General features: G+C 41.5%; 1 protein-coding gene across 1 annotated transcript; it reads left to right on the top strand.

Annotated features, from left to right (window-relative positions):
• The first annotated feature begins 13751 nt into the window (after positions 1 to 13751).
• On the top strand, positions 13752 to 14537 carry LOC142142571 (taste receptor type 2 member 39-like). Its single transcript, XM_075200453.1, has one exon. The coding sequence runs from the start codon at positions 13752 to 13754 to the stop codon at positions 14535 to 14537; it is 786 nt and encodes a 261-aa protein (XP_075056554.1).
• The last annotated feature ends 647 nt before the right edge of the window (positions 14538 to 15184 follow it).

Genomic DNA, 15184 nt, shown 5'->3' with positions numbered 1-15184 from the left:
CTGGTGCAACTCAAATGAACATTTTTCTAACTTGCAGAATAACAAATTTTTTCGGAGTCTGGAAAGGACTTCTGCCACGTGTTGATGATGAGAAGGCAGGTCCTGGGAAAAGATTAATATGTCGTCCAGATAGACGACGACACAAACATATAACAAGTCCCGCAAGATCTCATTAACGAAACCCTGGAAAACAGCGGGGGCGTTACACAACCCGAAGGGCATAACTAAATACTCATAGTGCCCATCTCTGGTGTTGAAAGCTGTCTTCCATTCGTCACCGGACCTGATTCGAATTAAATTATAAGCACCACGGAGATCCAACTTGGTAAAGATCCGGGCTCCCTTGATGCGATCAAAAAGCTCAGTAATTAATGGAATGGGATACCGATTTTTGATGGTAATGGCGTTGAGTCCACGATAATCTATACAAGGACGTAATTACCCATCCTTCTTTTTCACGAAGAAGAATCCTGCTCCAGTGGGAGAGGAAAAAGGTCGAATAAATCCTCGCTGGAGATTCTCTTTGATATACTCAGATGTAGCTTGAGTCTCCGGTAAAGAAAGTGGATACACACGACCCCTAGGAGGAGTCTTGCCAGGTTGAAGATCAATCGGACAGTCCCAAGAACGGTGAGGAGGAAGACGTTTAGATTGAAGCTTATCAAATACATCGGCAAAGGAAGCATACTGAGGAGGAAGACCCGGTGGACACGGTGAAATGGAGGATTGCTGCATCTTGAGTGGAACAACTTGAGTAAGGCAACGATGATGACATTCAGGCCCCCAAGATGTAACTTGAGGAGTGTTCCAGTCAATCTGAGGAGAATGCAGTTGAAGCCATGGAAGGCCTAGAACAATAGGACTGGTAGTAACAGGAAGAATTAGAAATGAAATTTTTTCCTGATGTAAGGCTCCAATTTGAAGAGTTACTGGAGACGTACTCTGAGTAATGAGACCATTAATAATACGTGATCCATCAATTGCAGTAACGGTAATAGGTACCTTTAAAGAAACCACTGGTAGGGACCATTGATTCACGAGGGATTTAGAAATAAAGTTTCCTGCAGCTCCAGAATCAATAAGTGCTTGGGACACAAAGGATTTGGTAGCAAAGGAAATGGTAACATCAAAAGCACAAACTTTTAATTTTGTGGAACTTGGAGAGGACTCCAGAGACCCTAACTTCCCCTCTCCAGAATTGGTTAGGGTCTGGCATTTCCTGGGACATGAGTTGAGCATGTGAGTAGAATCAGCACAATAGATACAGAGTCTATTTTTTACTCTTCGGTCTCTTTCCTCTGAAGTTAATTTGGAGTGACCTATCTCCATAGGTAATACTTGAGATGGAGCTTGACGAACTTGAAGTCCTGAGCGAAGAGGTGCTTTATGGGAAGTTGTTTTTTCTGAATCTCTCTCACGAAATCTCATGTCCACACGATGGCAAAGAGAAATCAAATCCTCCAAGGAAGAGGGTAATTCTTGTGAGGTCAGTGCATCTTTAATTTTATCAGAAAGCCCCTGCCAGAAGGCGGCAATCAAAGCTTCAGTGTTCCACTGAAGTTCAGAGGCTAGTATCCGAAATTGGATGAGGTACTGAGCTACAGTGCGAGATCCTTGGCGTAGACGGAGGATGCTGGATGCAGCAGAGATAACACGACCAGGTTCATCAAATACACTTTGAAATGTGGAAATACATTTGGCACTATCTTGTAGCAATGGATCATTTCTTTCCCATAGAGGGGAAGCCCATGCAAGAGCCTGTCCAGAAAACAAGGAGATGAGATAGGCCACTCTGGAACGATGAGTAGGAAAATTGTGAGGTTGAAGCTCAAAATGGACAGAGCATTGATTCAAAAAACCCCTACATGTTTTGGGGTCTCCATCATATTTTGAAGGAGTAGGCAGGTGTATCGTGGAAGCAGTAGACACCTGGGATGGCACTGGGGAAACAGGTGATGACACAAGAGTATCAACAGTGGCTGCGGTATTTTGCACAGAAGTTCCTTGGGAGGCTAAAGTCTGATAACATTGCAGCAACTGTTGTTGGCGAACATCCTGTTGTTCAATACAGGTAACCAGATACTGCAGCATCTCTTTAGCTGAGGGTTCCGATCCTGGGTCTGTCATGGCCTGATCTTACTGTCACAGGCACTAGGAGTCTTTGCCCAGGATATCACCAGATGTAGTCTTACCAGAGTAGTGTATGCACACAGTGGTCTTCTGGTAGCAGGGTGACTAGCAGAACAGGAGAATCAGCAGATGGTGAGAGGATGCTAGAGGAAAGTCTATGACTAGCAGCAACAGGTTATGGGTTAAACAATATGAACACGAGGATCTTGATGGACGTGAAGACGTGAGGAAAGTCAGTGGTCTGCGTACAGCAAGTTGTACCACTGCTATAGTGAGAGGAATGTCCAGGGATAGATAGGAGGTAGTGAAGTCAGTGGTCTGCGTACAGCAAGTTGTACCACTGCTTGTAGTGATGGGACTGGTTCCAGGTGCAAGTAGGTAACGGGGAAGTCAGTGGTCTGCGTATAGCAAGTTGTACCACTGCTTATAGTGAGGAAACTTGTAACTGGTGCCAATAGGAAACAGGGAGTCAGTGGTCTGCATTCAGCAAGTTGTACCACTGCATATATAGGTGAGGATAGGCACTAGGGTATATGAGTGGAGCATCAAAGGTAACACGGAGAGCACAAGGAACTTGATTCCAATGGTATATATAATACAATAGCAAATGACTAGCGCTGCTTGAAGATACAAAGTCACTACTGAGATCCAGGTCATATGAGACAAAGTCAATAGCATCTATAACTTCGTGAGATAGAGGACTCCGTAGATGAGCAGAACACAGTCCAAGCGGATATGCAATAAACTGGTAAAGTCAATAAAAGATAAGCATACCGCGATTCAGTTGAGCAGGCTGTCACGAGAGAAACACAGGGATAGCTGAGCGGCTGAACGCCGACACAAGTAGAGACCACAGGAGAGTGGTAGTGGTAATCTGTATCTGTGAAGCACACAGACAGAGAACATAACACGAGTGGAGCAATGATGATTCTTGCGGAGGTCAGCAGGAATAGCAGACACGATGAAACACAGTAGAGTTGAAGCGGTCTGGCAACCGGCAATGCAGTAGTCAGGAATCAGCTGGGACTGAAGACACGATGAACACAGGAGAGTTGAAGCGGTCTGGAAACCGGCAGTACAGTAGCGAGAAATCAGCTGGAGCTGAAGACACGATGAAACACAGGAGAGTTGAAGCGGTCTGGAAACCGGCAGTGCAGTAGCGAGGAATCAGCTGGAGCTGAAGACACAATGAAACACAGGAGAGTTGAAGCGGTCTGGAAACCGGCAGTGCAGTAGCGAGGAATCAGCTGGAGCTGAAGACACGATGAAACACAGGAGAGTTGAAGCGGTCTGGAAACCGGCAGTGCAGTAGCGAGGAATCAGCTGGAGCTGAAGACACGATGAAACACAGGAGACTTGAAGCGGTCTGGAAACCGGCAGTGCAGTAGCGAGGAATCAGCTGGAGCTGAAGACACGATGAAACACAGGAACACCTTCAGAGACTCACAGGGAATGAGACTCCAAGATCAGGCCACGAGGTAATGACCACAGGTGCTCTAAATAGGGCGTGTTGCCTGATCAGCCAATTAACTAAAAGCAACAGGTCTGAAGGGTTCATAGAGGCTGCGCATGCGCAGACCATCAGGATGGCGGGCGGCCACGGTTCCTAACAACGGGAGAAGAGGCACTCACAGTCCGGTGAGTGACAGTACTATTATTATTATGTACAACCTTGCATGCATCTAGCCATTTTTCTGAAACCCCTGTAACTATTCTCGGTTTAACTTTGCTTTGGGCAACCTTGTCTTGTTAATGTAATAACATTATCCACCCTGGCCAATTGGCCCAAATTTGACTTGGTGTGGATGCGTCAGATGCATGACTGTAGCTTTCAAAGGTAAATAGTTAAGGGCCATGGTTACATTTTGATAAGTTAACAACTGTTATATCTTTATACATTTTGCACAGCTGGTCTGACTACAAATGTAAGCTGAAAGAAAAGGTAAAGACGCAAAGAGCCCTCAGCAGAGGAACAGGAGGTGGCTCTCCTGTCCCACTGGACCTAACTCCACAAGAGCAACAGGCATTAGCATGCCTCTCAACTGAGAGTCTAGTTGGGGTGGGCAACATAGACACCGGCGGCCTCACCCCCCCCCACAGAAGTGTACAATCCACCAGGTACATGTTATGTTGGTCAAAATGTTATCTGCCAATGTTTCTGTCTTGCCTTGGCACATGTGTACTTTCTCTCAGTATGTGGCTTATTGTTAACTTTGCAGTTGGACTCACTTTTGTCCCCCACTGAGACATTGGGAGCAGTCACTTGTGCGCTTATCGGGACAATTTGAAACCCACACTGAGATTCTTTCCAGTCACGTTTCAGATACCGCCACTATCCTCACCCGGTCTGAACACAAACTCGACACCCACCTCGAAGGACTTAATTCAAGGCTGGATAATTTAACTTTGGCACTCACCACTATCTGTACCCTTATTTCGAAATGTATTGACCAAACACACACTTCACACCACACTTCAAACACTCACAATCATTCACCCCCATGCCCAATGACCACTCCCATCCGACAATCTTTTGGTACCCCAGAGCTTCATAGTGATTTGTCTCCCCTTTCTATTCATCACTTTTCTGCTGCTGGCCGTAATTCCTATGCCAACCAACATGCACACCCCCCAACTTCGCTGCCTCCTTCCCCTTCTCCTGCCTCTTATGTAGCTCTGGCCCTCCTCCTGCCTCTTATGCAGCTCCTGGCCACCCCTTGGCCCATCCCACCACACAACCCTCAGCACACCCATATCATCCCAATGCGTTCCGCCCTGACTCTCAACATGGCTACTGGCAAGGCCACACACATGGCTACCCCTGGGGGTTCCACCAAGCTAAGCATTCTGGCTCCTTCACAGGCTATGTCCCTGGCTTCTTCCCGCAAAACCCTCCTGCCCCTTCCTTAAGCCTTCGTTTACACCCTGCTGACCAACTGTCCTCTGATTCTTCTCTCAAGGCCTCCACATCACGGGTCACATGAAGCCAAGGCAATTCAAAGGGCAAGGGAGCTGGCAAAATCTCCCAATAATTATATATTTGGTTGTGTATTATTATTTTTTTGTGGTTTTTACTTGTATTTTTCAAAACCACATTTATCCTATGAAATTTGTAAATAAAAAATTTGCTTGTTTGTTCATTTAATATAGTCCAAATTAGATAAGTCAAATAAGTTAGCGTAGCAACTTAATGAGTCAAGTACACACCCAAAATCTGAGACACATTACATATCATTGCCTGGTCAAATCTAACACATCTAGCCTCTGTGTTTGTGACACAGACAAATGATAGCTTACTTTCAAGCCTTTGTTTTGTTTACTTTGGGATAACTTAAACCTGCCCTAACCAATTAGCAAGGGTGAGTGTTTGGTTATTAATTTTTGACTTAAGGAAAGTGTTTTTTAAACATGTTTTTTTGCTGTTTTATGGACCACAAACATATTTGTTCCATATTTTCTATATAGCAGACATCGGCTTATGAAAAAAAAATGAGAGTCATGCAGGTGTAATCTTTTACATATTTATGTGTGATTGTGGACATTTAAACCAAAAGAATGATTTTTCCACACTTCAGTGATGTTATTCAGCGCTACTGGTATAATTTTTGGGGACTTAAACATGACCTTGAGCTTCCTTAAATGCTAAGCAAGAAGTTAAGAAAAATGCAAAGTACAGCTTCTTAACTATCTGACAGATCCAGAGGTACACGACTACTCTTCTTAAGTCACTAAGATCTCCGCCCGATCTCCTCCCGATCTCCACTTACTCTTCTTTACTCATGACACACTCTGCCCAGTTTCCAACTCTTTTTTTTTTAACTGGTCGAAAAATTTCTTACGCGGCCGTCTTAACTTTCCATTTCTTAACTTGGAGATAAGTTTCTTAAGTTAAGAAAGTCTTCACTTACATTGTGGAATTCTATTCTTATCTCCCTCTTCTGGGCATGCGCAGTAGTGATTTGTATTGAAATGCGTAAGATCCTCAAAAATCGGCAGATCCGTTCCTTAATGAATTAGGCTCTTTATGTTCAAATTGCATAGTAAACGCATAATAAAACTTACAAACCAAATTAATTTTCTTTTGGGATTCAGAGTAATTGACAGACCAAATATGTTGAAAATATTATATTATTTGATCACATTATAATAATCAGTCTACATAAAATGACAGTCCAGCACCCATTGATGGATTATTATTATATGGACTATGATAGTATTAAGTTTTTCTATGAACTAGTGTTATTTTTGTTAAATCTTTTTATTAGACAACAAAGAAAGAAAAGCAATATACAATAATAAATTGTAATAAGAATTGGTGTACAGTATGTTTCGTTTAGTCTTGCTTCTTATGTTACAAACTATTTTTTTACGAACATTACGGGGGTTATTCAATTGTTTGCGTATTTGCATATTTCAACTCTAATACACGGATTTGCAGACATGGCGACTATTCCAGGAGAAAGAACTGATAGCATTCAATTTCAAATCAGAATCCGCCCCCTTATAGTGTAATACAGTGGTTGTACGAATCAGGGTTGTCCGCATCTTCCCGCCATTCGCAATTACCAGCCCACAATTCTATATAAAGATTTACCCACCCTTTGCAAACTGCGATTTTGCAGAGATTTGATGTTGTTGGCTTATCCCTGTGACCCTCTGAGTATTGGTGATTATTATTCCTCCAGATTGCTCTTTTTTGGATTGCTATTTCCACTGCTTAATTCAACTATTTCCACTTATTTAATTGCACATTTTAATGTAAATTATCATATAATTTGCATTACATATACCCTTTGGAACAGACTACTCCAAACACATTTTAACTACACTACTAACACCACACTACACTAATTAAACACTACACTACACCTCACCAATATTTTATTTGATTGCACTTTGCAATATATTGCATAGTGACAGAAAAATATTTGTCTAAATTGGCTAAGAAGAATAGTGTGACATGGTGTTGTATTGCTAGTCTATTCAGTTCATTTTTATATGAATAGATTAAATAGATATGACAGATAATTTTACATTAGTTTGACACAGTTTTTTTTGTTAAATATAATCTACTGAAGAAAAAAATAACTTAGATGTGGTTTATTAGAAATTGTATTTAATATACTTCTGATAGAAAAATTCCTATAGATGTTTTCAGAGCTATTGCAGAAAGCTATATATATATATATATATATTTGAATAGCTACTTGCGCTACAGTTGTATTTCTTATATATATATATATATGCATACTCCTCCATACATGCTGCCAGGGCCGCCATCAGGGGGGTACGGGGGGTACTGTTGTACTAGGCCCGGGCTCACCAGGGGGCCCGGTACAACAGTGCAGCACAGATTTACCTGGGGCCCCACTGGTCTCCGCTACTCTGTCTTCAGCCTGCCTGTCACCGTGACAGCCAGGCACCAGGATGCGATCGCAGGGGTGGAGGATTCATTCCCCCTGCGATCATGTGATCTGGCTGTCACAGGCAGATCACATGATCGCAAGGGGAATGATTCCTCCACCCCTGCGATCGCATCCTGGTGCCTGGCTAACAGCCAGGCTGAAGACAGAGTAGCGGAGACCAGCGGGGCCCCAGGTAAGTATGTGTCGTTGTTGCTCATGTGGGGGGGGGGGCGCTCATGGGGGGGCCTGGGGGACACGGGGGGCCCGTACTGGGCCCCATGATTGCTGAAGGTGGCCCTGCATGCTGCATACATATACTGCAATATTGTGCTCAAAAATGACTCTATTACTGAGTTGGCAATTTTAAAAAATTGAACTATGTACAAAAATTAAAAACTATGCTTAACTAGATCAAGCCATTAACAAGACTATTCAATCTAAAAATACAAATCCTCAACAGTCTTCTGCTCTCAGATGACAGTGGTCTTCTCTTCTTCTCTAATGGCAGTTGAATGAGATGTAAAAAAAAATGTATTTAATACTTACTGGACTATACCATCTGTTTTTATACACAGGGGATGCATTTGACTGTCATGTGACATAAATAAAAAATTATAGCAATTTTACAGATTATTTTACTGCACATAACTTTTCTGACAACTTTATTATTTTTATATTATCTTAATTTCCCCCCAAAAAAATAAGTTTGATAAATTGCTGGATAGCTTAACGCTTTTGCACCACATTTATAGGTGCGATCGAAAAAATGCCAAATCGCTATTTCATTGTATAGGCGGTAACGCGAAGTAGGACAATTGAATAGCTGAATTCGCCCCTCCCCATACATCTTCTTTGGCCTTGCTGCGAATTTGCGTTACACATTTTTTCAGTCGCTAATGTGGAAAATTGGCGAAATTGAACTGAGTGAACGCAATAAATCCACAAAAAGGCGTTAAACAAGAGTGGAAACACAGATTCAAAGCTCATTGAATACCCCCTATTACTTTATTTCAAGACTTCAAAAGAATATTTCTACAAGTTCATAAATTGTGGTAGAAGGTTACATCATAATGTTTGCACTTTGAACATGTTTATGTTGGCTTTGTGACACATATGCCCTATTGATTGAATTTAAATGCCCTTCCTGAAGATTAGTTGATGTTAGGGCCCTATGAACTAGTTATTCAAGAGATGGGTTTATTTATGTCATGCTTATTGGAATGTACTATAGTAGCATAGTTGTTGAGGTTGAAAAAAAGATACCAGTCCATCAAGTTCAACCTATTTTGGATCTATTTTGGATCTCCTGTGATCCCTGTCTTATTAATTAATGGAAAGGCTGCATTTCCATTTTTATGTATAATTCCTACCATTTGTATTTACTGTATTACAGCTTACTCAAGTAGCGTTGCGCATGCACAATGAGCTACGTTACTTGCGTAAGCTCTAGGTACAGTATTAGGTGATTCTCCCACTAGCGTGGGCAAATCACATAATACTGTAGTTATAGCTTACGCAATGAACGTAAGTTCATTGCGGTTAGGACCTCCTAACTAATAGGAGGTGTTTGCGTCGGGTAAAGACTTTTTTTATTTTGCTACAATCAAGAACAAAGATTGGGATGTTACAAATATAGGCCCTCCTGGCCGAAGCAATGAAGATATTGGACAAGCCATCACTTTTGGAAGTACAATTTGCTAGGACTGGGGCAAGCACGGATCTTGTAAAGAAGAAAGAAGACATCTTTGGTGAGTATTTGCTTTTTTTTATTTTTATTAAATAGATGTGGTTTAAATGAGGGTGGTTACTGTATTTATTGTGGGGTTTTTATTTTTAATAAATATGTGTGGTTTGTACTAGGGTGTTGTTGTTTATTTAACTTTTTTCTTTGTGGAACTACAGGTCCCAGCAAGCCAGGGATGTCAGGGCATGTTGGCACTTGTGGTTCTCCAAGTGCCAACATGCCCTGGCTGCCGTGGGTATGCTGGTGCTTGTAGTTATACAAGCACCAGCATGGCCACACTGTTTTTGGCAACCTGGCTGGCTGGGACTTGTACTTCCACAAAACAAAATGGCGTCCGTTTATTTTGTTCATACTTTTTCGCCTTATTACCCTACTACCCACAGCCCAGGGGTAGTAGGAAGAGCCCTAGTGCTATCAACACTGGGCTGGTTCTTTCTAGGGGGGCCCGCTCGTTTTTTTTGGTGGACCCCACTCCCTAGGGAATCTAGCCCAGCGCTGAACAGTCTAGGGTTGGTTAGTCATTATGGCAGGGGGACCCCTGCCGCGTGTCCCACTGCTATAGTGCCGCCAACCCTGGCTGGTTTGCCTAGTGCTGGTAAAGTGAAAATTGGGGGGACCCCTCGCAAAATTTTTCCCCGATTTTCACGGAACCAGTACTAGTCAGGCAGCACTAGGGTTAAGCATGAATAGTGGGGGGACCTCATGCTTTTTTTTTTTTCAACTTTTATCTATTCTTTAACATTTTAACAGCTCCGGCAGCTGTATGACAGGGGCAGTGTAACAGTGATGTGTTTAAAACACACTGATACAACACAGGCGAGTTTTGCAAACACAGGAGAGTTTGCTAATCTCGGGAGTGTTTACATCGCTCAAAATCGCCAGAGATGACTAGCGATTTTGAACATAAGTGTCAAAATCGCAGCTTGATACATTTCAAGTTTTTTTTTCAAAACTCGCGGGCAAACACCCGCGATTTGTCGCGATTTAAACACGCTGCCAAACTCGCACTTTGATACATTTACCCCTTGAGAGCTGTATAGCTGCAGTGGCAAACAGTCGGGAGTTTGATCTCTGGCGATTTTGCAAGTAGCGATTTTGACAGAAGCAGAACTCTGGCGATTTTGCATGAAATCTCAGCTTCATACATCGGCGAGTTTCAACTCTCCCGAGAAAATCGCTGGAGTTGCAAAGTCGCACTTTAATACATTTACCCCCCAGTGTTTTTCTTTAATTTTTAACTGTAGTTATTGGCTTAATCCAGTAGAGAGATTGCATCGAGAGGTGTTGCAATAGGATTTTAATTGTGGAGTGAATGTGTTTTATATAAAACTTTTGCTGGTGAAGAATGAAGATATTTTCATTGGGGGAACATGTAGGAACTGGCAACCCAGATGGCAGTTAACAGAATAAAAGTATATCCATTATTCATGCTGACAGCAATGATGATGTCACAAACTGATGCTTTGTGCTGCATATGCTTTCTTTCAGCATCGCACCACTTATATTCTCAGGGCTAGTTTTTAGGATAGATGTATGGTAGGTAATACTGGCATAAACCCACCAGTGTTACGACTCTACCTGTTCTTTGTATCTAGCAGCAGTACCTCATACCACCAAAGGTGCTGCTGTTCTGTTCCTGAACTCTTCAACATACCTGAATCAGTTAATCTCCTTGCATGATGCCTAATTAGAACTGCACCTTTTGCACTGCTTCAAATACCTGCCTCTAGCTGTGCTCTGTGCTGTTCATCTGTTTATTCCTGGCTGCTGCTGCTGCACTGTTCCTGTGTTTGCTCCATTTCTGCTTGATCTTTTGTTGTGACCCTCAGCTTGATTCCTGGACCCTGCTCGTTTACCTGTTGCCCTAACCTTCGCCTAGACTTCTGGAATTTGCTTAGTCTTTTGTTGCTCAGACCCTTGCCTGGTGACTGGACTCTACTCCTCTGTTTGCTTCCCTGGACAGACTCTTAGTGGTTACATAAATATATAAAATTGAAAATATTTCCAGTTCTTCCGTCATGAAAACTCTATCCACACTGTAATTTATTTTACTACAACCAAGAAAATGAACTATTTTGACAATTGTGTAATTGCTACATTGCTATATTTCAGGCAAAATGATATCAGTACGCACGCACCACACAGAGGCGGAACATGGAATCATGGTAGAAGTGCGTGCTACCAAAGTACTCAGGGAAGCGGGGGAGGGCAGGTCCAGCATGTAGGGGCATGTTGGTGGAGTGGAAAAAACAGCAGTGACAGTGTCAGACTGGATCAATAGGGGCCACATGGGGGAATACATTTGTAGGTTCCAATGAAACAATGTGCATTATGAAGCCAGCTGTACACAGTGTAACCTACGCCTCTCCAGCTAGTTTGAAACACTAAATTCGGGTTGCCCTCTTGCAATACATGCTGTGCTTTGTAGCTCTACAACACTGAAGATACAGAGGCACTTATAAAAGTAGGGTATCATTGACGGAATGCCCACCCGGAGCAATGGTGGGCGAGTGGAACTCATCCTGGTGGGAAGTTTCTATTATTATACCAAGTAAATATTGTATGTAAACATGTGATATTTTAAGGTATCTGACTACATTAAACAAAACATAGCACAAGAACTACATTTAAAATTTAAACTACATCTAAAGTGCAAGAAACTTGATGAATTTCATTGCTGTTAGAAGGGAGTTATCCAGTTCAAAGATATAGGGACTTATTTACCATGAACAGCTCCTTTGTGGTGATATGTAAGAAAATATTCCTTATTGCCACAAATTATCACAAAAAATTTGCTGGGGCAGCTCAGCGATGCTCTTCTGCACTAAAGATACTGGCCCAAAGTGATAACAGTTAATTTATCAGTTTGACAGGCCAGTCTTTAATTCAACTTGCAAGATTAGGCCTTTTATTTCAACTAAAGTGAATAAAAAGCATAAAATGTAAATGTAAATATAAAATGTATTTAACAAAATTTAAAACAATTTTTAAAAATCTTCATGCTGCCAAGGAATGAAGCATTTTTTAAATGAGTAAATGATTTTAATATGTTATATGTAAGCAGAATAACTATTGTGGCTGTGTGAGCACTGAAATAATACTTGTGCAATTTGCATGGGGAAGCCTTTGATGACAAAAGCCAGTGAATCTTCCTGTCACCAGGATTATCGCCGGTAATAGGGTAAATACTCTCAAAATCTAAAAATTCTGCTTACCTGCCATCCTCAGGTTCGTACATACCTCCAATCAGCAGCCAGCAGGACCCAATTGACTTCAGCAGAAGAGGAGGCGGATGGTAAGATAGTAAGGGCAGAAGTAGAAGAAGAGGGCTGGCAAGGGAAGGTGCTGGGCAAGAGGAAAAGTGGTCTCTTAAGGGCACAGGGTAAAAGTGGGCGGTGGTGACACATGTTAACTGAAGATGGGGGGATAGATATGATGAGTGGCAAAAGGAGACACACAAAGGGGGAGACAAAAAGGACAGGCAACCTCAATATGGAGATAAATATACACAAACAGAAAGTGGGCAAAGAAAGACAGATGACGAGAACATACAAAATTAGAGACAGACACACAAAGAGGGGGGAAGAAAGTCAATGGCACATACACAGAGGAGATACAGATGCACACACACAAAGAGGGGCAGAGTCACACATGAGTTATATAGGTACACATACAAAACTGGAGACTGAGAGACCAACACAAGGGAGGTAGCAGGGGGGTGATAATGTGATAAGACATGCACACTGGGGGCTGGGCTGGGGAGGAATGAATGCAGACAGCCTAACAATGAGGGAAGCAGGAGAAGGTTCAGAGGTGCTCAGGTTCCAAGCAGCAGGTGGAGGAGACGCCAAGGTGGTACGCTATGCACAGGCAGAGTTTTCGACCGGTGGGTAAACAGTGGTCGCATTCTGCTTGTCCCCAGGAATGGGGGCGGTCCCACTCTCACCAACATCATGCAAATCATGCAAGCACATTATTTCATGCGCTGCCCTCCCTGCTGCCAATAACCAAAGCACCTGCTCCACCCACTATGCCCACACTACGCCCTTGCCCTCACAATTATCCGGGTTTGCTGCTATATGCACACTGAGCTGAATTTCATTCAAACCTGATATTGCTTTAAAGTAAATAAATTATTCTCTGCATTCAAATGTAATGATGGCAATAGCTCAGCAACTTATAATCAAATGTCATGCAAAGTACATTCCTATATTTAATAATAACACCATCTCAGTTCATGTCACACCGCAGACAGCCTTGTCCACAATTAGACAGACAGTTCTGGATGGTTATAAAGAAATCAGATACTGCATCATCCTGTGAAGAAAAATATGAATTTTACAGCTTTTTATTTTGTACTAAGTATTTGTTGTTCTATGATATTTGTCGGATTTCTTCTTAATGCATTTATTGTGATAAAATTCTTCATTTGGTGGTTGAAAGGTCAAACTCTTAAAGCCGTGGACATTATCATGACCAGCTTGGGAATGGTGAGGATCCTTCTTCTAATTATTATGCTTTACAAAACTGCTGATGAAATTGCTCCTAATTCAGTCTCTCCAAGCAAAGATTTTGTGAAATATTATTTCACTGCAGTTATATGTGTTGCGTTGTGCAGCCTGTGGTGGGGCACCGTGCTCTGTGTATTCTACTGCGTGAAGATCACAAACTACAACAACAGATTATTTCTGAGACTTAAGATGAACATCTCCAGGTTGGTGCCGTGGCTGCTTCTGACATCACTGGTGGTGTCTTTTCTCTCCAGTCTACCAATCAAATGGTGCATGTACTCAGTACACTACATGAATTCTACCGGTAATATTAACAGCTCTAATACAGGAAATGTATCTTTGGAAGAAAATATTATGAACATTTCCATCATCTTTTTCACAGGATCCATCTTACCATTCCTGATATTCTGTGCAGCCATTTGTCTTCTGATTGTATCACTCCTGAAACACACCAGGAATATGAGCAGCAAAGATTCAGTATTCACTAATATCCAACTTGACGCTCATATTGGTGCAATTAGAAGCCTGATCTTTTTTCTGGCGCTTTATGTTCTGTATTTTATAATTGCAAACCTGAGTTTTATTGACAGAAATCAAGATTTATTATATGATTTATTATACACTACTGGTATATCTGCCTACCCGAGCCTGCACTCTGTTATATTAATAACCAGCAATGTAAGACTGAAACGCTCAGTTCTTGATGCTTTCCGCTGTGCAGGAGCAAGTCATTCAAATAATCAATAATAATATGGAAGCTGTACTGGCTAATATGTTGGCCATAAGCTACACAGAAATAATATTAGGCTATAATAGCGCTTAATAGCAGCTATAGTGTGACTGAAATAAATGTGCTTTATTTGTTTGACTTTGGTTTCTACTTAAATCAGATCAGGGTTCAACAATTTCTTTATTGTCCACTCTATTTGTTAAATTTATATAAATATATATATATATATATATATATATATATATATATATAATATATACAGCAAGTTTCTTTTTCTTTTTCAAGGAATAAAGTCCTTTAAACAAACAAGGAAGTATCCAAATGTGTGAGATAGAGAGGGCTCTACATACGTTTGATTGCAATATGCATTTGTATTATCAATTGCATTGGAATGCACAGGCATGCAATTACATTAAATTATAAAGAAATTTCATATTAATCCTGCTCATTGTCTCTCTCTATGATGATGTATGTATACTGTTTGTATAATGACTGTGTTACCATATACTGTGTGGGGAAATATAACGATTATCACCCACACAAACTGTACCTCGTTTATCATGTTAAAAGAGGGCGAGTTAATATATTTTTAAACCCTGATACTCTCATCAGACACTTCATTTTTTTAGGAAAATGTGTTGTAGTTCATTCCCAGTCAAAATGG

Source organism: Mixophyes fleayi, chromosome 3 (assembly GCF_038048845.1).
Source record: "Mixophyes fleayi isolate aMixFle1 chromosome 3, aMixFle1.hap1, whole genome shotgun sequence".
Taxonomy (NCBI): Eukaryota; Metazoa; Chordata; class Amphibia; order Anura; family Limnodynastidae; genus Mixophyes; species Mixophyes fleayi.
Note: the sequence above shows the minus strand (reverse complement) of the source record. Positions and strands in the feature narration are given on the sequence as shown.

Bases quoted from the DNA above. Each gene is read 5' to 3' on its own strand.
- LOC142142571 (XM_075200453.1), top strand. From the start codon at position 13,752: ATGACCAGCTTGGGAATGGTGAGGATCCTTCTTCTAATTATTATGCTT.